The 22,888-nt window shown below is 39.5% G+C and overlaps 1 protein-coding gene across 16 annotated transcripts in view; it reads right to left on the bottom strand.

The window, feature by feature from the left end:
- Positions 1-262: 262 nt before the first annotated feature.
- LOC131677135 (complexin) overlaps positions 263-22,888 on the bottom strand; it is a 647,935-nt gene continuing 625,309 nt past the window's right edge. For 15 of the 16 annotated variants that reach the window (XM_058956761.1, XM_058956769.1, XM_058956767.1 and 12 more), the window contains 3 exons: positions 17,819-17,951; positions 11,562-11,588; positions 263-2,821 (listed from right to left, as the gene is read on the bottom strand). In XM_058956761.1, the coding sequence (XP_058812744.1) occupies positions 2,748-2,821; positions 11,562-11,588; positions 17,819-17,951 (234 nt within the window). In that variant the 3' untranslated portion in view covers positions 263-2,747. The remainder of the gene's footprint in view (positions 2,822-11,561; positions 11,589-17,818; positions 17,952-22,888) is intronic. The other variant, XM_058956774.1, reaches the window with a different exon arrangement.

Genomic DNA, 22,888 nt, shown 5'->3' with positions numbered 1-22,888 from the left:
ATATTGTATTTGACTGTTCATTTTTATCCTTCAGTAATCGTAGGCTCACCCGCGAAATGCGCGAGCAGACCATGAGAATGGGTGTCGAGAATGCGGTATAATGAAACAGGATGGTCACCCTCCGGCTAGGGTTAGCAGTACTGACGATCGGCGGTTGTTCATGTTTGACAGCTATGATGGTGAAGATAATGTGGGTGGTGCTTGATGTATGTGTGCCTGTATGCTGAATGGTGAACAGAGTTTGGAAACAAATAAAACAGAGTTTTCAACAGTTTTTTGTGTTTTATTTTTAATGTGTAACTTTTCATTAATTCTCTTCAACAATTATAAACAAACGTCGTTTTGTTCCATTTTTTTCGGTTTTCACTTTTTGGTTGATATTATTTCGTGTTGGTTAGTTTGGGGACTGTAAATTTCCGATGGTAGACAATGAAGTCGTTTGTTTTTGGATTTATTTCATTAAACCGACTGCTAGTGTGTAAGTGTTCTCCGCGGTTCGGCCAGAGCTGGGCGATGTGCAGATGAGAGAAACTTGCCGGGAATTTATTGCCGAAATGCAATTATTTGAAGATCGAAATATATCCACTGGGGTAGGTTTTCAGTTTCCAATTGTACGCCAATTGTTCAGAATAGTGATGCTTGTTATTGTTCTTTTTGTTTGATAGTAAGAAGAGAATTTAAGTGTCTTAGGGGAAATGCTTAAATAGTATGAGTGTTCGCTAATTTCATTCAACATTTGCTTTCGCTTTCGTCATTAATCAATGATTTTCAACGATAGGATAGAGAGATAAACAGACTACTTTTCGTTTTTGGTTTGGTTTTGTTTGTTAGTGTTGTTGTGTTTACATCATCATCCCTCACTAAAACAGGTGAAACTATTTGGTTCGGTATGATTTGTTTTGCTGTTTGTCAGGGGATTGTTTAGTTTACAATACATTTACTAATAGCGACACGACATCAATTAGCGCGACATTGAACAGAATGTGTGTGAGAACAGATCGGAAATATGCGAATGTATCCGTTTTGACCGGCTGGTAAACATCAACACAGTTGATGTTTACCTGTAACAATCAGTATCCATGCAATTTTAAATAAGTAAATTTAGCTTTTAACGACGCTTTAACTGCAGCTGCTTGCAGACGATTGAGAATATTGATAGACATTCTTACGCTCGCTGGGAAAAGGATTCTTATTCAATAACCAAACAGTTCATCGATTAAACACGAACCCTTTCCCCAGTATGACGTTTGCAGCCCTGTAACTAAGGGATTGGAATAAACGTCGCTTTGAGCAGTAGCACTAAAATGGCATCAGAAAAGTCTAACAGATAGTTTTAAAATTTGGAAAACAATTAACAGAAAGTGCACTGTATTTATGGTAATCCGCATCTAATCTGCCTCGTAGTGCACTTACGACAAAAACGTTGTAGAATAACATCAAATACACACCGTTTAAGTGGCGCTGTCAAATGGGATCAAGGAATTTGGATGAATGATTGCTTCTCTTTTGTGTTGTATATCTGCTCGCTAAAACTACTCATCAGGCAAATATTTGCAAACAGTAATAGAATATTCTCAAAAACCGAGAAGTAACGGCAAATCATTGCTCCAAACAACAACCAATATAAATATGCAGTAATTACAGTTCTGTTTGGGGGTAATTCGTAATTTTCATGTATGTGTTCGTTTTGAATACCCTCGGCACTGCTGTTTAGATAGAATAAATTTGTCCTATGATTTGTTCGTTTCTTTTTTTTTTCTCTGGTGAACCCTGTCACCTGTCGATCGGGAATTTTTACAACATGTTCCAAATTGTCAACGAATTTCAAGCTAACCCTCTAATCTGTTCTAATTTTGCTAGGATGTTTTTTTTCTTGTATTCATTTTGTTGCTCTAAAATTATGCTTCTTCTAAACTTCTAATTTATTTAAAAATGACACAAACCCAATCGGAACGGTCGAAAGCAAAATCTATTGTTTAACTACAAAAACGAATTACGATTTTTCTCCAAAAACTGGCCTATCACAATGCTTGTCGCTTTTATTTCGGCTTGCTGTTTTTTTTCTGCTGCAGAGCTGCGAACACTTGCCACCGTCCTTATATCCACTGCCAGAAGCAACACAAACAAAGGAGCCGCGAATAATCGAAAGGGCTTTTTTTTGTCAATAATCACATTTTTCAATAAGTTGATTCACCTGGGTGTCCTATTTTTAACAATGTTTTTTTTTTCTTTTCTCTTATTTGGTTTACTAATACTCAACGTTCGTTAGTTTCTCAATGGTATGTGGTATGAGTCGAAATGTGCTCCCGTTGAATCCGTTGCATGAATGTTCGTGTCGTCGCCGCTATTGTTTTGGTTTCCGGGGATGTGTATCGTGTGTCTGGGTATGGGTCGTTGTTGTTGGTGCTCACACCGATATCTACTGCACTGCGTTCAAACGGTGCGCTTCTCTCCTGTGTTCGGTATGTGTGTAGGTTGGTTGCTCTCTGTGGTGGTACTGGTGATGGTGATAAATGCTGCTTAAACGTTATGCTTTTCTCTGTCTTCCTCATGCTTGTTTTTAAGTTTAATTTAAAACGTTACATTTAAATATGTTTTAATTACTTGTTTTTCATGCTTTTTTCTTTAAATAATTACTATTTTTTGTTTTCTATAACATTTGCATTCTGTTGGTTTCTTATTCCTTTTTCTTCTTTAAATTAGGTTTAATATTATTGAATATACTGCTGAATACGGATGATGGATAATCACTGTAAGGAGCATTTTCCCTCGATCTGCGTCTTGATCTCGTTCACCTGCGTCTCTATGGAGTTTTTCAACTCTGGCGATTGTCGCAGGTTTGGTTGTTTGCGTGTTAGTGATGAACCGGGTTAGCGGAGAAGGGAGCGTGAGAAAGAAAACAAGAGACATTTTTGTTAGTCACAGTTTTGTTAGTAGCTTGCTGGATAGGAACGTGATAAATTATCTAGAATATAATATAAATATTTTCGGAAAGTCGGAAGTTAGTCGAAAAAGAGCTAGAGAGAAGAGATAAGATTTATTAGTCTGTTTTTTTGAGTGTTTTTGGCTGTGTAATTAAGCACTCTCGTAAGTAGCAAAGGGGGAGTTACTATTTGTCCTAAATAGTATGGCAATGGATCGAATGTACGAGCAATTGCGGTAAATGCACGGAGAATGGGCATCCAATTTGAGCCGTTGAGGTTATGTGAAAATGACTGGCGGTGAATTTAATTTCAGTCTAAATCAGAATAGTGAAGGAATCTGGATAATCCACTATTTCGAAAATAAAGACTCACAAACTCTCCGGGTAAATGAAACCGACACATTATATGGAGTCTGCATGAGCAACTTCAAAGAAATTTATGACAATGTGTTACATGGCAACTTTTCCGTTACGTAATTTATGAAAAAGCAAAAAGATGGGGGTCAAGGTGCTTTATAGACAGGTGTAGCCGTATTCATTTAATTTATATGGCGTATGGCTTATGACCCAATCAACTTTGTCTGGGAAATAATAAGTTTCTGGCAACGCTTTTTCTTCCATTGAACTTGACAGATTTCGACACCTGGGTACTAGTTTGGCACTTCAGAAAAAACTTTGTTTACTTTACATGAGTTTTAAGCTTTAGGCTTATTTACTACTTCGAACAGTTAGGGACAAAAGATAAAAGGTAAAGATGGGTGGGTAATGTCAGAGACATAACCGCAATGAAGTAGAATACACTTAAGTTTTTCACTTCTTAATTGTGCCGTATATTGTCATAAGAACCTCCAAGTAAATCGTTGGGGATGACTTTTTTCTCAAATTTGATAAATAACAATCTCAATTGTATTTAACCTAATTCGAAAAAAATATCATCACATTGTGCTGGAATATGAAGGTACTTTAAAACAATGAACATTTTCTTTAACAGTTCTATTATTTACAACAAAAACCTAGAGCTGAACCACTCCTGAACGTGTCCTTAGGTCACTGCTTGACACGAAAATATTTTCCCCAGTCAATCGAAGCTGAGTGTATGTGTTGAATACTCATTATTCAAAACACAGTTCTAAACGTATTTTACATGAAGCAACAAGGTACCACAATAGATCAAAACACTGGTCGCAGTGGTAATGTACACAACAAAGGAAAAAAAACAAAGTGAAGCCAGAATATGCCAATTTAAAAGTTCGAAACAAAACTGTTTGAAATAAAAAAGTGAAATGCTCTACTTAGGATGTGACCGTTCTCTGTCCAATTCTACTTTGAAACTCCTATATACAATTTTACGTTGCTGAATATACTCTAAGGAATATGATCGATTTAAACTAATAATACTTGCAAACCTGTGATAAAATTAAATATTCAATACGTTCTCTTGGTCACTGCTCTAACATAACTAAATCTACTCACCCACCAAAATATCCAACCAACCCCGTTTTCAAGTAAGCACAAACCCAGTTGAGTCCGCCCGTGCTTTAGAAATACCTATAAAAGTATGTTATCAGATGCCTTAGTGATAAAACACATCACGTATATCCGAAACATGAAACACATGTTCCAGTAGGGTCACTACCCTAGGTACCTACAAATCACCGAAAACATTTTGACATAAAAAGTATCAGCTCAGCACACAAGCATAAAAATAAATTATATTTTTTCCCAGGGCAATCTTACAAGCAGCACCCTGCCAGTGTATTAGACTCAATTCTAAACCACCCTACCCACTTACATTGAAAATCATTGTGTGTAAACGACTAAAATCATACCATAGCATTACTATACTAGTTCGTTTCAAATCGCGCGAAAGGGGAAAAGCGCACAATATACTTTGTGCGCAGTAGAGAAACAGGTACAAATTCGTACACAGTCACCGGTGTTTATTATACCGTCAGGACATTACAGTCATGATGTTGCTCGTTTGGCATGCAAGCGACGAATGCAGCGATGCCAGGTAATATTTTTTGCTATTTGTGCACAGCATATGTAAACATCTGTGCAAAGAAAAACATTAAAATTTAACTACGAAGTCGCGACTTTTCTTTATTTTTCTATTTTTAGCTTCACAGATAGTAAAAAGATATTTTTGATTGAAACGCTGATTTTGATGGGGCACCCATATTGACGGCTCTAGCTGACCAACAAACGATCTGCGTTTGACGGCCCACTGCAATCACGCTGTAGCAGCTACGGCGTTAAAACGCAAACTGATTAATTTTTCTTCTAGACCAAGCCTCAGACATGTGTCGCAGTACATTTGACGATAAAGGGACCGTGCTCACAATGCTAGTTCGCTCGGTCGAATCGTACGGACCAATCGTGGTGTAGATTATTACTGCTTTGATAAAACTTATTATTTCTGTTATTTGCACTAATTGTACATTCTACGGAATTAGTTACAAAATTAGATATTCACGTTAAAAAAATCGGATCAAATTTCGGCCAAAAATTTCGAAACGGGGTTTTTGTATTGAAACGTTAGAAGTATTCTATTTCAAAACAATTCGAATCAACACTCGTGCAACTACCGCTACACCAAGAGATGGGCGAACCAATTCAGTTTAGTGACCGAATCGTTTTCGATTCACTCGAAATTCAGTCGAAAATCGACTTTTGATCGATTCAGATCCGGGAAGATTAAATAAATATCTGTTTGATATGGGGTAGATATTTTGATTCTATATACAAATAAGTGTGCGTGTGTTCATTGCGCTTATTTATTTTTATGTGATTGATGTACACAGCTTCGTTTGCTAGCATCTTTTTAGGCTCATCATTAGTTCGGTGCAGTGCATTCATTCAGTTATTTTCGGTTCAAATTCCATTTCAGTTTCAAACTGAATTTTGTTTCTGTGCTGGCTCTGAGTGGGATTATCGAGCAAAAAGACATCAGACAAAAGTTCACAGTTAACTTATGCCTCCAAATTTAAACGATGTCACATTCTGCCTTCACATATAACAAATCAATGCTTTTGATTGTGAACTAATTTATATTGACTCTGAACTGAAAGCATTCGATTCTGTGTGAAACTTCAGTAAGCTTGTACATGAATGAAGGAGACGTTGAAACTGAATGGCTTCGGTAAATGCACTCAGAAATAGGCAACTTTTACGAAAATGATACCGTTCTAAATGTTTTAATTATACATTCCCCTAAGTCGCTCAACAGCAGTTTTTTTTAAGAATCGCAACTTTTTAAAAAAGAATCGTAGCTCACTCACTCTTTTTCAAGAGATGATTCCTTTGATCGATTCGCGATTCGCTCGCCCATTTCTACGCCACAGAGTTGCGATCGTTCGGTTCTATCGGTGAGCTATTAGTAAAGGACGTCAGTGTTTTTCCACAACTGATCTGAATCCGTATGTTAATTTGCCCGAATTCTACAATCCTGCCGTTCTGTTACTGCCTCATCAGGGTCGGATCGAAGCTCACTGAAAAAAATTGACCCGTTCGGAAGCCATCCCTTTTGTGTTTCATGACGAATTTGATGAGATTTCAAAGTTGTAAAATAAATATAATAAAAAACGGATAGAGTTAGTTGTGCGGTTATGTGATGTGACAGTTGGCTTATACGCCCTGCTCAGAAGTTTGTCGAGAGTTATTTGATCGTTTTGATACGGCCTCTGAAGCATGGTTAAAGTTGACAGTTGGATAGTTAGCAACCCTTACACGTTTAATATTTTTGTCAATACACAGTATTGACTACAGACACTTTATACACAGACCAGCGAAGTGTCATAAAATGCAGTCAAACGGACTGTCAAAAACTGCATGATGGTATTACGAGCGGAAGTAAAGAGAGATGCCCATGCTACCCTGTCAAAAAAAATGCGGACGCACATGGTCAGGCGATTTAAAAAGTTTGACGTTTGACTCAACTCGCCTGTGCTAATTGCCCCTAGGAAAAATGCAATTTGCGAATGCGATTTAAAGGCAATTTCAATACTTAGACAAATTTTCTGGCGGCTGAAATGGACTTGGTTTGTGTTTTGCGTTTTTCAAACATGGTGGTTCATGTTTGGCTTAAGTTTACAATTATTTTTTTAAACAATTGGCGTGTTCCCGCTTGTATTTTGTTTGTTTAGTGAACTTAATTTGGCCAACGAATGTGGAAAATTGTGGAATAGTGTGTAAGTATAGTGGAACAAGATCTCTGAGTCTAAATGAAAGTCAGATTATGGTAAGTTTTGGTATGCAATACGAATTTCACCATCGATTCTTCCTATAGTCTGGTGGTGATTACCTAGTGTACCGATAAATTTATGTGCGTAGATAGTGAATCCGAAAATCATTATTATTTTTAATTTTCATATCAGGCAATTAAGGGCGATTAAATGGCGCGTTCCCTGAGCGATCTAGGGGCGATTTAAGGGCGGGTAGAGCGGCAAAAAAATGACGGCGGCAAATCGTCCAAATGTTGCATATGAAATAGCCCCCTAATTGCTGGCAAATTGTTGGGCAATTAGCGCATCCGAGTTGGCAAATAGCCCCCCGCTAGCCAGCAACTTGCCCTTTTTGACTGGGTAAGCTTATGGGATCTTCCGTGATGCCAGTAAATATTCATGGTTGCTAGTTCTACTGTTTTTGTCTCCGCAAATCTGTGTATAAAATGTCTGTAGATCCTACCCAAGACAAGACGTGACAATCGGCTTCTTATTTTTCCTTCGACATTCTTGTTTTCGCACATTTTCACCCTGCCGAAATCTTCCGAACAGTGTTGCTATTTTTATTAATGAAAATGGAATCTTGTTAATTTATTTTATGCCGGCAATATTTTGTGTCTTGAATCTATATTGATGAAGGTCACCGTTTTTCCATGTCATGGGTGTTTAGAAAGGTTTGATGAAGCCATTTTCTGAAAAAAATTTTAGATTACAGTATGGTTTCTGTCCTATTTTTGTTAAAGTCAATCAACCACATATACAATAAATGGATGATAAATACTCGTTTCACTTTGCCGCACAATTTCTTTAGTTCAATTTAGTCGTTTTTACTACGCTATTCTCGCCCCTAGATCTCGAATTATGATTTGAGGAAAAAATAATTGCCGCAAATCCATCATCTGGCTGTAATCTACCCAATCAAAGCCTCAAACAACAAATAATGGCCTGAACCCCGTAAGCGGTACGACCAAACGCTGACAAAACTCATGTGCAGTGTGTTTTGATCGACGATGAAACCTATGCGAAATTCTACTAGGCTTTTGCTAGCGGCAAGGCAAAACAAAGTTTGTTTTTGGGGATTATTTTGCAAAAAAAACATGATTTGATAAGCGAACTGTTCCTGTGGCAATAAAACCAGCATTTTTGTGACGAATAAGTCTAAGAATTAGGAACTAACATGGAATTTCGCTCCTCATCACATCACATTATGGTTACGTTTTAGTCAGATCTAATCAGCTGAATCCATCGAATTGTCCCCAACGGCGTCCACAGATTTCTCTAGCTGCGTTGGTATCGTGTGTAACCCGTCAGGGTATGAATTGGGTACTGGGTGAAAAATAACTATTATTTATTACTCTCTCCGTAGAGTGTATTTGTTTATGCAACATATATAACACACCGCTGTTTAGTATGCTCGTTCATGTTTTTGAGTTAAATTTGTTTAAATTGGTATACATGAACGTTGTTATTACACCTGATAGGTGTATTAGAAAATAAAGACAGATCGCAGATTGCAAACGTAACGAATTATATATGTGGGTAAAGGTATTGTATTTTACAGTTAAAAAGGGTGCACGCACATTTTAGAATCACATAATTTTTTGAACTGCTTGTCATCAGAATTGAGAGAAGTATAAAAACACTTTGCTCTCTTATAATCTTCACAGATAATAGACGTTTAGACTATTTTTTGGATTATCGAGGTTTTAACCTTATGGTTATTCGCCTCTTTTCGGGTTAGATTTAAGAAAAATCGACGGGGTTGGGACTCGATCCCAGGTGAGCTGCGTATTTCAAACTTTTGTTACATATTGTTTGCTAAATATTGTTTGACATTATAACGTTCAACTGCATAGCGTCGATCGCTGCGGTACCCACAAATGTTTGCTTAATGTGTTTCAAACACAACCCTTAACACGAACCTAAATGTTTGCTATCTGTTTAACCGCTTTCGTTCCGATCCAACTGAACTGTTCGCTTTGACAGCGGATGTCCTAAAAGACACACCCCGCGCGCAACTGTACCGTTCATGTTGCTGCCATAATTGAACTTCATTACATGACCCTTATCGGGAAAATCACTGGTCAAGCCGCCGTGATTTTGTTTACCCAGCACTGTCCGAAGTAGTGACAGCGAATAGACTGTTTGCGTGACATTCAATTAGAGGGCTTGCAGTTGCTGCGAGCGTGTCTGTGCGACTCTGCCCACACGTTCCACGCTTGCCGCGTTGCTTGATAGATGGAGCCATTCGCTAAAAATCGCAACAACCAAAGAGAATAGGAAAAGAGACGAATAGTGTGAAGCCAAAAATACCTTATTGAGCAGACCAATCGTGCAATGTAAATAAACATTACTCATGCCTGAGTTGGAGGAAATAAGTATTGTAAATCTATCAAAAAAAATTTGAATTTTCGTCAGAATTTAGTGCAATCGTGATTGTAAGGTGCATTCTAGAGTCTATGTATGAGTAAAAACAAGTTTTAGAATTATTTCATCTCTTTGTTTCGAAATGCACATCGTTTGATATACAAATTCAACGATCGACAAAAGGTTTGTTTTCAAAATATAATAGGAGTCATTTAAAGTGCTGCCTTTGGAAACGGTTGCCAAATTCTAGTGTTGAAATCATCGTAAAGGGAGTGTTGCCGTTTTGACTGATTTTCACTCTGCGTCTCTTTCACTATTCTCTTTGGCAACAACAATGGTAACGTGTTTTGACAAAAGCGAACATCGCCTATCCATTCTTGCTTGTGACAAATGTGGGATTGTTCTCAACCCAGTTCTGTGTCAAAAAAGACACGTCAGTCGGTAGGAGTGTCCCGGAAACGGAGTTTACTCCATCCATAAACGCCTTGCAAGAGGGCGTCGTAGAGGCTGAAAGTGTTCCCCTCCTTTGCTGCTTATTTCTTTCGAGAGTGACTTAATTGTTGGATGTTTGTTGATTGTCAAATTGTCTGTTCACTCGTGGCTGTCTCTGTTTGCGATAAATGTGTTTGTATGTTTATGAGGGTTGCTTTGTTTTTCGTTTTTCTCAGAAGTGTTCTTTTCGTGTTGGGTAAATATAGGGGGACAAATATAAATTAAGAGCTAAGTATTCTCAGTTCCAGTTAAACCCATTCCGGAACCGGTTCGGAATTCTGAAAGGATTCACAGTATGGATTCCAGCTGAATTGCAACAACCGATTCCGACTCCGTTCAGGATACCGAATCAAATTCCGAATGGTTTGACCGGGGGTAGGTCAAAGATGTGCCGGATCATTGTGAGTGATTAATTGGCACACCTCTGATCGGGAGGCGACAGGAAGGGTAGACAAAGGACCAAAGCTAACAGGTGGTGGTAAATAGCAAAAGCCGTATGTAGAAACGATATTGGGAAGAATGACCACTTTCAAAGAAAGTGCTGCCATCGTCGGTTAGTTTGGAATGCGCCGGCTGTCAAATTTCGCAAATGTGCGTGTGTTTGCGGGCGGGTTGGGGCTCTCTTTCTCTTTCGTTTTGATACGACTCTCGTGACGACGGACGTGATTGCGTGGTTTCAGTTAGAGAATGGAAAAGCACTAATCGCGATAATTAAAACAGAAGACGGAAGCACAGGAAGCTGAATAGAACGTGAGAAACTTCTTTTTTTTCTTCTCTCCATTGCGTGTTACAGCGAAATCAATTACGTTACACATATATACTTATTTGGTGCTATTTTTAGGGCTGGAAAAGTGGTGAACATCAAGGGCCGCACTTTCTTTGAGCTATATTTGTTGTAAGAAGGATTGTTTGCTGATTAGTGTTGATGGGAGCAGAATGTGAAGTGACAAATTGATCGGCAGCTGTTTGGATAGTTTGCTGTTTTTGAGGGTAGCACTGTCTGGAAGCATTTGTTTTCTGTTTGTGGTTTGAAGGTTTGGAGTTCATAATCTACTACAGAGAGTGGTTGTGAATTGTTATTGGAATGTTTCAACATCAAATACACCATGGAATGTATGCTTTTGTATTTGTTTCGTATTATTTTTTGTTGTAACAACGATACATAACATAGATAGAGATAGGAGAAGCGTTTGAAAGAGAAAGAGAGATGGAGAGAAAGATAACTTTACTGTATTATTTGCGTGTGGAGTCAAATAATACTGTTGCTTTAACAATAACAATTAACATTGTCTGTTAACGAACACCATAGGCAGCACGACTCTATTTATTCATATAAAGGATATACTTTAGGTAAGCTTGGTTTAAAGGGTGAAAGACCCTTCGTGTACCGCTTATTTGCTACAGGAACCATCTAACACTTACGACTTAGAGGAGGAAAAAACAACGGTCATGTTCTGAGTGTAGTACGATTATTAATTTTTTTTTGTGTGTGGCAAATGTAGCATTTTACTTGAACTTTTGAAAGTGGATACATTACACAATATCTTGCTACTTACTTCTATTACCGCTTGACGGGTCGCCATCTACAAGAGGTGAGGGGATTGGTTTGAATTTCGAGAATGACGATATTCGTTTGTTTGGGGATGTTCGAATGGTGAACATGATTGCGGTTTGTTTTTTTTTATTTTGGGCAACCGGATTGTGGTATGGCGAAATCATTGCGTCAGAAATAAAAAGAAGTGTCAGTTTAGATGGTAGATTACAAGAGAGAAATTAAGCGAGGGTAAGTTACTGTGTTGCTAGAGTATGTTCAAATGGCTGGTTGGAGGAAATAAAGTGCGAAAAACAAAATAATACAAATTCAGTTTCTTTCCAATAGATCCTCTCATCAATGAAGATTGTTTACTGCAAGACACTTACTTCCTTACTCACCGGCGAATAATAATATTAAATTAGAAATTTACTTTCATCCTGGTTTTCAACTGTTCTTTAACATTGAATATGATTCCATAATTCCATTATTTTCCAACTATATTTTACCATAGCGAATGTTGAGTTATAGTTCTACGTCCCATTCAAACCATTTCGGAACCGGTTGGGAATCCTGAATAGTTTTAGTATGTATTTCAGCTCAACTGCAACAACCGATTCCTTCCGGCAGTCGCGCTAGTGCACTGAGTGCACGCTGCTCTGAAAAGCTAGCAAAATCATCTTAGAGCTTCCACATCATGGTCCGTCCCAAAACGATCCGGAGCCAAACGTGCTCGCGAGACAGAGGACAATAAATTGATTACTAAACCCGATGTCTCCAATAAAACCTGTGGCAAGAAGAAGGTTGATGCAAAAATAGGCCCCGATAATCATTATTTAAACCGTCACTAGTAAATGCTAGGTCTATTTATCGTGAATTGCTACCACCGTTTTCCGTTTCCGAGGATGGGAGCGGGGCTATGGTTATGGAGCGCCTTTCGACGAACGATCCGGTGGAAGTGAAGAAGTTAGTGAAAATGGCAGCAATTTTGAGCGCTTAGCGAACTTCATTTGCTTCAAAATTGGTGTTTATCCGTGACCCTCATCTTCGTGAACTGGCACCCAATGCTGAAACCTGGCTGGATGGGACGTATTTTCAGGAGTTCATCGACTATCGGCAAGAACGTTCTACTGGTGGGAAGCAGAGGTTTCGGAAAACAATTCGGTTAGGATAAATTCATCGCAAACAGCAGTTTTTTGAGGCCACGAACCGACAATTCGCCTGATGATCAACGGCTACCAGGACGCTATATACAGCAATATAGAATCCCTTAATCCTCTCAACACAGTCATGTCTCTTGCAGTCAGCAGTGTTTCCAGTGTTCCAGCCTTGTGTCTAGAAGTGGTCTCTCTGGCAGGTATTTTATGTATAATGTTGATAAATCAACCATTTTCCCGGATAGAACTGTTTGTTCTAACTCGAATGCTTCCGACCGTCAATTAATAAGTCGTTGCCGCCAGTCCTCAACAGGAAACTTCCTGAATATGGCATGGAAGAATCAGAAAAACTTATTCGTGAGTTAGAAAAACTTCTACGATCGTTTGTATTTAGAGAGCGCTTGAACTTGCATCAAACCACCTTGCATGACACCACGAATTCATGGAATTTACTCGTACGTTTAGCCGATAACGGTGATCCCTGTCAGCACGGCGTGCCTTCCAGCAAAACTAATCATGAAGAATTGCCGGTCAACCTTCCGTACCCGAAATCATCGTCCATCCATTTATATTATCAAAATGTAGGTGGTATCAATTCCTATCACCTAGCTTCCTCGAACTGCTATTACGACATTACCGCATTGACAAAAACATGGCTCGATGATCAGACACTTTCCAGCCAGGTGATTTACTCTGACTGCGAGGTTCTCAGATGTGATCGTAACCCCCTCAACACCACAAATCCTGCGGTGGCGGTGTTTTGATCGCAGTGCGTCGTGGATTATAAGTTCAACATATAGCAAATGTTGCTTGGAGCAGCATCGGACAAGTGTGGGTGGCAATGACAGATTATATGTGTGGCTTATTTTCCCTTTCTCAAAATTCGTGACACTGCGCCAGTTGATGCTTATACAGAATCATTGGCTTCAGTTGCTGCGATGTCACCACTCGCTGAAAAAATTGTGATTTTAGGCGATTTTAATCTTTCTGCAATAAAGTACCGATCCACTCGTACCGGATTTCTTCATCCCGATCCCGAAGAATCTGTTTTGCATCCTGGCAGTATTACTCTTTTGGCGCTATAATACAGCCACACTTCTGTAGATCAACACCACCACGAACGAGAACGACCAGATTTTGGATCTACGCTTTGTTAATGCTAAAATTCAATCGCCGCATACTTCCACCTTCCTGATTCCGCTTGTAAAGTATGTTCGCCACCATCCGCCTTTAAATTTCACACTCCAAGAAGGACCGCCCATGAGCTTTTTGAACCACATGCCCACCGGGTGTTACAATTACAAGCGGCCGACTTTAGCAACAGTTTGAACATTTTACAGACCATCAACTGAGATACTGTGGATACTAAGCAAGGAAGTTGTGGATTTCGTCGCTGAAACATTCTACAACTTTATCGATCGTCGTGTCCCTTAGGTAAATAATCGACGAACTGACCAATATGTATCTCCGGTTTGGTGGAACCATTCTGTTAACTGTTCAGAATTTCACTCACAACCGCGATTGTTCTTCAATTGTGCAAAACAGCTTTCATCTTTCTAGTTCACAAAAAATCGAGGGATTTCTACTCTCTGTGTCGTTTCCAAACTCTTTGAGTTAGTCGTGTTTTTTCACTATAAGGAATATATTACGTAAGACCAACAGGGATTTGTACCCATCGACGATGACGAATTTTCTATTTCTAACCTCTTTTGTATCGGAAGGATTTGGCGCAAATCCACAAACTGATGTTATATATTGGCAAAATTTGGTTTCAGTGGATCACTCCTCCGAGGGTTCCAATCTTATCTCATTGGCCGTCAGCTCAGTGTGAACATATATGATACCGACTACATATTGTTGTACGTTACGTCTGGTATTCCGCAAGGAAGTCACCTCGGACCACTCATATTCACTCTCTATTTAAATGATGTGAACTATCAGCTGAAATATGCGGATGAGCTAAAAATCTTCAACAGAATTAATAACCGAACATATGCACTCTATTTGCAGCAGCAATTTAGCACTTTCAACAAAACAACCGAATGATTCTGAATCCTGCGAAATGTTTTGTTATATCGTTCCCTAGGAAAAAAAGATCCCATTGAGTTTGAATACAACCTGTGAGGAGCTGCGATGTGTGTACCAAACGGCTCATTACGCAGGGTAACTACAAATCGAGAATTACCAGCCCAACGCACACACAAGCATAAATAATGTGATAAACCAACGAAGGAAAGAGATAGAATATCAAATCAAAACTATTCATACGAATGCAATGCTCGCTCTGAAAAGATCTGGTTGTTTTTTTTCTGCATCGTTTCACATGCCAACAAAGAAAAACTTAATTCAACGCCTTCACACCTGGTGTAGCTAGCACAAGTGTAATACACGACTGACGCCAAACTCGCATACGACCCTCGGTTTTGCACTTGGTTCAGTTTACGTTCCAAGCTAAAGAGCCCGGCCATCGAACAAAAATAGTTTACTTCCATTGTCAAAGAGGATGAGCTAGTCTGGCCGAAAATGCATCTACTCTAATTTATGTCAACTTGATTGTCAAAGTGAATTTGACAGGGGATTTTGACATTCAGATGCTTTTTAGTTGGTCCAACTAAAAGCGGTCCAGTTAAAAAGTGGCCAACCAGCTTATCACGACTGTAATCGAATTGAACGGACCAATAATGGTACAAATGATAACTGCTTTCACGAAATCCATTATTTTTGTTATTTTCAGTACGTGTACATTCTACAGAATTAGTTACAAAATTGTTGTACATATTTCCAATCAGAAAGCGCAAAAATCTAATGTTTTCATTCAGTACAATAGCAGGCATTCACTTTCAAAAACTCGGGTGAAATTCCGTCCGAAAATTTGGAAACAGGGCCTCTATACGAAAACGTTAGAAATAAGTTAAACTTCAAAATGAAAGTTCACCAAGTTTGTTTACCTGCTGTTTAAAACCAATTTGAACCAAGTTTCTTGTACTGGGTGGAATCAAAAATTTTCGAAGTTCAAGTAAACAAGCTCTCTGAACTATTAGAGAAGTGAAGTTAATAGTTTCTATCAGTGTTAAAGTCAAGAAAACTCAACCAATCTTGAGCCAATTGAGTTCTTGTCGAGCGGTCTCACAAATACTAATGCAGTTTTTTTGGTTGAAAACAATCAGATTTACTTTTGTCGTCTTTGCTTACTGTTTTACACCAGGTTTTGATGTAGTGTTTGTGTTATGTAACGTGTCCAGTGATATACCAAATCGGGTTTTTATAATTTTGGGGGAAAAACCCAAGATTTTTCCCGGTTAAAACAGTTTTTTCGCGGGAAGATTGGGTTTTTTGCAATTTTTTGATATTTTAGTAATTGAACATTAATGTATTGTTATTCAAACATTTTTATTTTATTTATGAGCATTATTGTCATAAAGTTTTGCATGTATATGAATTCTGAATGATTTTCCTCGATTGAATCAATATTATAGCGGTGATCCAACATTTCTTTACAAATATTGTTGTTAAATAAGTGATTAAATTTTTCAAGACGTTTTGGGCTGCGTTTCTTACTGTGAATGCACCTAAACGTACTAAACATTTTTTCATGTTCATACGAATGTCAAGGCCACTCCCTTTTTTGCATATTACTCACTTTTACTTTTCACCGAACTAAATAGGTATTTTCTAAATTTTATGTGAATACCTACCTTATTTCGCTAAAAGTATAGCAAACCCTAAAATGAGTAACAAGCAGAATAAAAGTAGTTTTGGCATCACACGATTATTCTAATTTTCACTAGTCAGAGTAACAATGACTATTGTTCCCAGTATTATATGAAACAAGTTGGAATATGGAATGGACCGAAATTAAAGTCGTAAAACCCGTTATAAATATACTAGAATGTGAAAATTGGATTTGAACTTCAAGTTTCAAAATCGGACAGGAGCTTTTAGATTATGTCATATAGAATAAAAACCGTAAAAAAGTATATCCGGTTTTTACAAAGGACTTTTCTTTATCCAACTTTTAATCTTGAATGTAACGTTGTACGGAATTTCCTGTGAGCGAATTATACTGGAGGTTCATACTTGCCGGCTTTTTCGGGTGAGAATATTCTAAGCGATTCTCATGCTCAAGGATCTCTGTCCGATTTTTACGCTTGATGTTTATATTCGATCTTTACATGCTAAGATATCTGGAGTGAGTTCTACAAAGTATGTTTTATCCTTGCGACTTTTATTTTCGGTCTCTCAAATGTAAATGCAAGATTCTTTAACCCTCCGGAAGTCGCGCTTCAGTAGCGTCTGGCTCAAATGGCACGTTCCCCATGTTGATCGGAGATTTGTGGGTTAAAATGATTTGGGAAAAAACCCGGTTAAAACCCAAAAATAAAAACCCGGGAAGATGGATTTTTTCCCATCGGTACATCACTGCCCACCGCTGAACTGTCAAACAAACGTCTCGTAGTTTGCCGAATTGAGCGTACACGATAGATATAAAAAATCAATTATGTATATGTAATTTCTACGTTTCGTACATTCCACAAGTTAATTCGTAGGTCAGTAGAAAAAACAGAAAACCGTAAGTGTCTTGCAGTAGTATCCTTGTTAAAAATGTTTTTATTAATTTGAATGAAATTATCAGTTCGAAGTGTAAATATTATCAATCCTATCTAATGTACTGATAAATAATGTTCTATTTCTAGTTATTCATCTTACATCTGTTTTAAATGGGTAGATGCTCAATGTTATAGCTAATTAAAAACAACTATTTTCTACAAAAGGAGAAAACAGAAAAAAAACAAAAACTATACAAAACGCATACTTTTATTTGAACCTTATCGTTTATGTATACATGGAAGGATAGGATGTATTGTCAATGGATTCCATCGTAAGAGGTATTCATCGTCGCAGGTTATGTTCTTGTTTCGAGAATATATATATTCATTAAAATATCTAGTTAGTAAAAGTGTAAGTGTCACATTTGTCTCAATCGCATAATATCGCTGGTTTGATGGATATCGTGTTTTTGTGAGTTATTATATTCTCGAACACATGTAGCATGGGCACGCACTGTGCCTCCAACAGCCCAACTACTTCCAGCAGGCCATCCGACGCATCCAGCCGAAATACTTACTCGTGAAGTCGTCCAGATCCTCCTGTTCCGCCTCGGCCGCCAGCTCTTCCGGCGTTTTCTTTTTCCGCATCAGCGGGTTGGGTTCCTCCTGGGGTGCCATCTCGACCACTTCCTCCTTTTTCTTTATGTTATACTGCAAGGTAAGAGCGAGAAAGAAACACTCCGTCAGTAGGCAGGATTAATTAATTCGATAGGAAGGGAAAAGCACGCAATCGGATAAAGTTTTTAATGGTTAAACTTTTTCCCGCTTGTGAAAGGTAGATGTAACATTAAAAAAAAGATCCTCCGCAGATTTGGCATCGACCGGGGGTTTGCTGGCCGATATCATTAACCCGGAAGTAGACGTTTGGGGCTGCTGTCCGTTTGGTCGATAAACAGTTTTAAATACGCTCGTAGTTGGAAGGGATTTGCGTACAGCGTAATACGTGGGGGGGAACTTTCGTTAACACTGACGTACTTTGCCGCTATGGTCTCCCGGACCGTGATGGTTGAATGCGTTACTAGCTCAAAAAGCAATTATCATTACCCTGGCCGAGCTTAACGGTAATTATGGTGGATAAATGAAACAAAAAACACGTGAAAGAGATGGGTCAGAGGGAGAGCCTAACACCTGATTCCGCACTGACTAAAGTCACCCATTCACGGTAAGCTAGATTATTTATAATTTGTCCCAATTGGCATGAAGCAGCTAATTGGGCATCCGTGACCAATTTATATGCTGCTATCGATGCGGGAGATTTTTGTGTCACGTCCCAATGGAACTGATTGGATCGGTTCTGCTGAGCTCCCGCATTGTCAGATGGATCTAGCATTAGGGGCGGAATGACGAATGGATGTAATGCGTGATAATCATCGGCTCCGTTATCTTACGTTGTAGTAGCCGTTGCTCCATTTGTCCTGGTTGGGCAAATCAATGGTGCGCCGACAGGACGCCTGGGGGCGCTCGTGTCCGAAAAAGTTCTAGCTCAGATTGTGCGGTTGACCGGACGTATCAGAGCGTTCGTGTAGGCTTTGAGACTTTTTTTAGGCTGCGAAAATTTAACCATTCTTTCATTCATCTAGCCACAAGCAATTTTCAACATGCAAAAATTTTCATACGGCAAATTTTTTTAGCTAGACTATTTTTTTGTGCATGAGGACACAATACCTAATATAAAATTTGGTTGTCTAAAAAATGCAAACTTTACGTTAGGTGTTGTGTTCATGCACAAAAAAATGGGTCCAGTCCAAAAAGATTTCCCCGTTTCGGTATTTTTGCATAGCTCCAGGCGTTTGGTTCTCATACCAAAATACGGTTTCATCTCAAATTTTTAATCAGCAAACGAGAACTTCTGCGCTTACCAGCGAGACATTCCTCATATAAGCTAGTTGTTTAGGCGTTCATGCAAGACGTGTGACTTTTGGATTTTATCATCTAACGAGCGCTAATTTCATGCTGGTTGGTACTCATCTAACTAGCATTAAGTTGGTGGTAGTTACTGATGAGAAGAATCCGAAAAGCTAAAAAACAAACTTAATTATTCAATAATAATTCAGAACCTGACTTTATAACGAAAAACCGATATATCGCCACGTATTATATATACATCAAGACAAAAGCGTCAATATTAACCAACAAACTGATCAAAACGCTGAATATCAAATTTTACTCTATCCATGAGTTGCTTTCAAGAACATCAACGAACTTCCTTCATAAAACCATACAAAAGCACGAAATTTTATATACCATTTTGCTAAGAGGGTGCGTTTAATATCATCGCGCCACCTTCTTTTCACATGCAAACAACTCAGCCAAGTAACGTGTTAATACCTAGTTTAGCGCGGCGAGTGGTGAAAGTGTGTGGGAAAATAGCCGGCGCACAAACAACAACTTTTATCGCTTTTGAAGGAGCAGCGGTTCCGCTCTGGTGAAGATTGCCAATAAAAGCTATGAAGTTGGTACGGACGGTACTTTTACTCCTAAAGTGAATTTAATATTTGCTGTAACGGGAGAATTCAACGAAATTAGCAAATTTTCGCCCAGCCTGTCCTGAAAATACCCCTATTGTTTGAGTTAAAGCGAATTTTGTTGCATCGTGAGTCGCCATCTTGGATTTCAAAGTGGCGTCAGAAAATTGACCTCTGGCATCTAGCTGTCAAGCCCATTTCTCAAATATTCATATTGGTTTAACGAGAATTTTGCTGGTCTGGAAGTCTTCATCTTGGATTCAAAAAATGGTGTCAAACATCGACATCTTGCATCTACTCATCAAGCCCATTCCGAAAATACTAAAATTGAGGAAAGAATAAAAAAATGATTAGCTAAACTGGAAGTCGCCATCATTTATTTCAAAATGGCGTCAAACATCAACTTCTCGCATCTACTCTTCAAGACTAGGGATGCCACTATGCCAGATTTATCTGACACAGCCAAAGTTTTCTGCAGCTTTCAGACAGACTCACAAACCTCTCATTCTGCTAGATCTCTATATTATTGCAGTTGATACACACGAATTTTATAAATCTGGGTCACATTTTCCCTAATTTAATAAAACGCGATTGATGAGCTTCTGTGAAGACTAAAATGTACTATCAAGTGACAGATTTTACCAGACCTTTCTTAGTTGGATTAGGTTTTTTTTTGAAAAATAGTGCCAACCCTAGTCCATCCCATTTCGCAAATATTCATATTGATGGACTTATCGTAAATTTCGCTAGCCGGAAGTCGTCATTCTGAATTTTGAAATCGCGCCAAGGAACGTCCTCTGGCATCTACTCATCAAACCCATTACGAGAATATCCATATTGTTGAAGCACAGATCATTGGCAATTTTCCGCCAATCTCGGGCAGAGCCATCAATATGAGGCACCAACCCAAAAAACAAAGTTGTGTACCACCATGTTTGAATGCGACAAAGCGTCAGCTCTGGGAATATACATCAAAACTGATAAAACAGCATTTAGAAGCTGTGACTGATGAAACGTTCAAACCGGGCTTTCCCATGGTCGGCTGGAACTCGCCATACAGTTAGACAGTGTCGGATCTTGATGAGAAGATGTCGAAATTCGGCTAATTGAAAAGAAGGGCATTGACGAAGGCAATGTAAACATGCCTCGACATTAGAGGTCATTTATCAAACGATCCCCTACCTACCACCCCCCCCACCCCCTCAATCGATCTCTTCCCGGCTATATTAATTCTGGGGACAAAATAGACCAGCAGACGCTATTACTGCATGCCGTCAACTAGCCAGGAAACGAAGAACAACGTCGCTCAGCTGATCCCTTCCTCATTATGAAATTGGTACAGGCAGTGCTAGGAATCGACCCAAGAAACCTAGTGAGCGCAACAAGGGAATCCGTCGATATGTCCTTAGAACCCGATCTAAGAAAGCCTCCGTGTCCCTTCAGAAGCTGGACCAGCTTATAGGCGGCCAAAAAGTGCAGGTTATCTCGCATTCAACACTCAGCATAGTACAGAATACGACTCTGACACCAAAGACATTGAAGTGGCCAGACTCCTGGAAGAACTCAAGGCTCAGGGGGTTACGAGTGTTCGACGTATAACAAAAATGCTTGATGGTACACCGATCAATACACAACTGATTATCCTATCCTTCTCTAGCTCTAATCTCCCGGAAAACGTGTTCATCGGCCTGCTGCGTACTATCATCCGCCCGTACTATCCACTGGAATATGCTAACCGCACTCAACATCAACCTGGCCCTCATCCACAGTCGCCTGTTTTGCGGCCTCGCAATAACTAGTCGCAATTGGGAGGGCTTAGTAGATATTTTATCACCGCTGTATCACCGAGCAGTCACACTGGCTTTGAATCTACTGCCCAGCACTCCCACCGAAGCCGCCTGCGTTGAGATCGGCGTACTTCCCTGCCGCTGGGCACTGGTGGTAGCGGTCCTGAAACGAGCCGTGGGCTTCTTAGAAAAACATCTGGTAATGAATGTCACCTGCTACAGATAGCCATGGACATCCATAATGAATGTCACCTGCTACGGACAGCCATGGACATCCATACGATATTTGCCAATACAAACAAACAGCTGCATCGGGTCCGCAACCGCGCATGGCATGACCGTGGCCCAAACTTTGACAGCAACCCGGCTGTATCCGCCCTCCGAGTACTCTCAGAGCTAAATTCCTCCAAATGGTACCCGCAAATACCCTAATCTCCTGCCTAGTTACACTGCCAGCTCGAATCTTAGCGAGGGCGAGTGTGAGCGGAATTGTAGAGGGCCTCTCCTGTCGTATACCCTTTGTTTGCTCAGTTTTCTCCGCAGAAGCAGCCGTCGCCGTTATTGCCATCATCAAGAAACCTGAAGATACTCCGGCTGCGATTTTCTCCGATTCCCTCTTAAAGTTTTCAAAGCACTGGAATCAGGGGAGTCCAAGCCCTCCAGCGTTCAAGTCATAGAGCAATCGTGCGACCCGTTGACCACTATATGCTGGGTTCCCGGGCACAGTGGAATCCGCGGTAACAAGGAGGCTGACCGTTTGGTCGCACTCGGCCGTCATTCACGCATTCTGTTTTCCAAAGAGGTCTCATCATCCGACATTATTAGGGCATTCAAGGTTTGAGATTGTGCGACCACCCCTGACTACGTTATTGATCTGGACTAGCTGAAGTAGCACAGGGAATCAGTAGATAATTATGCCTGGTAGTAACCAAACCATCTTTCAATGTGCAACTCCTGGTAATGCTTAACTGATTTATTGATCAATACTGGCGCCGGCCAGGTCCCAACGTAGATCGCGGAAGGAAAAGGAAGGTATGTTAGTCCGATACTTGATTTTGTTAGAGGCCGTATATACTACTGCGCACACCACAAGTATCACGGGAGGACGATGTTTGTTAGTAAGTATAGAAGCTGGATTCTACTTCTCTTCATTATCGTCGCCAGAGAGGTGACTCCACTATCTGGACTAGATATCGATCCATCAACTCTTGGGCCGGGGACCAACGACTTTATTTCCCTTCCGAAGGAAGACGTGACCACAGATTTTTTCACCTTAGAAAATCTCAATGACCTGAACCCAGACCAACTGGAATGAGTGACGGTCACGCTTACCACT

The sequence above is a fragment of the Topomyia yanbarensis genome, chromosome 1 (genome assembly GCF_030247195.1).
Source record: "Topomyia yanbarensis strain Yona2022 chromosome 1, ASM3024719v1, whole genome shotgun sequence".
NCBI classification, from domain to species: domain Eukaryota; kingdom Metazoa; phylum Arthropoda; class Insecta; order Diptera; family Culicidae; genus Topomyia; species Topomyia yanbarensis.
The sequence above is the reverse complement of the archived record's forward strand: the minus strand, read 5'-3'. Positions and strand labels throughout refer to the sequence as shown.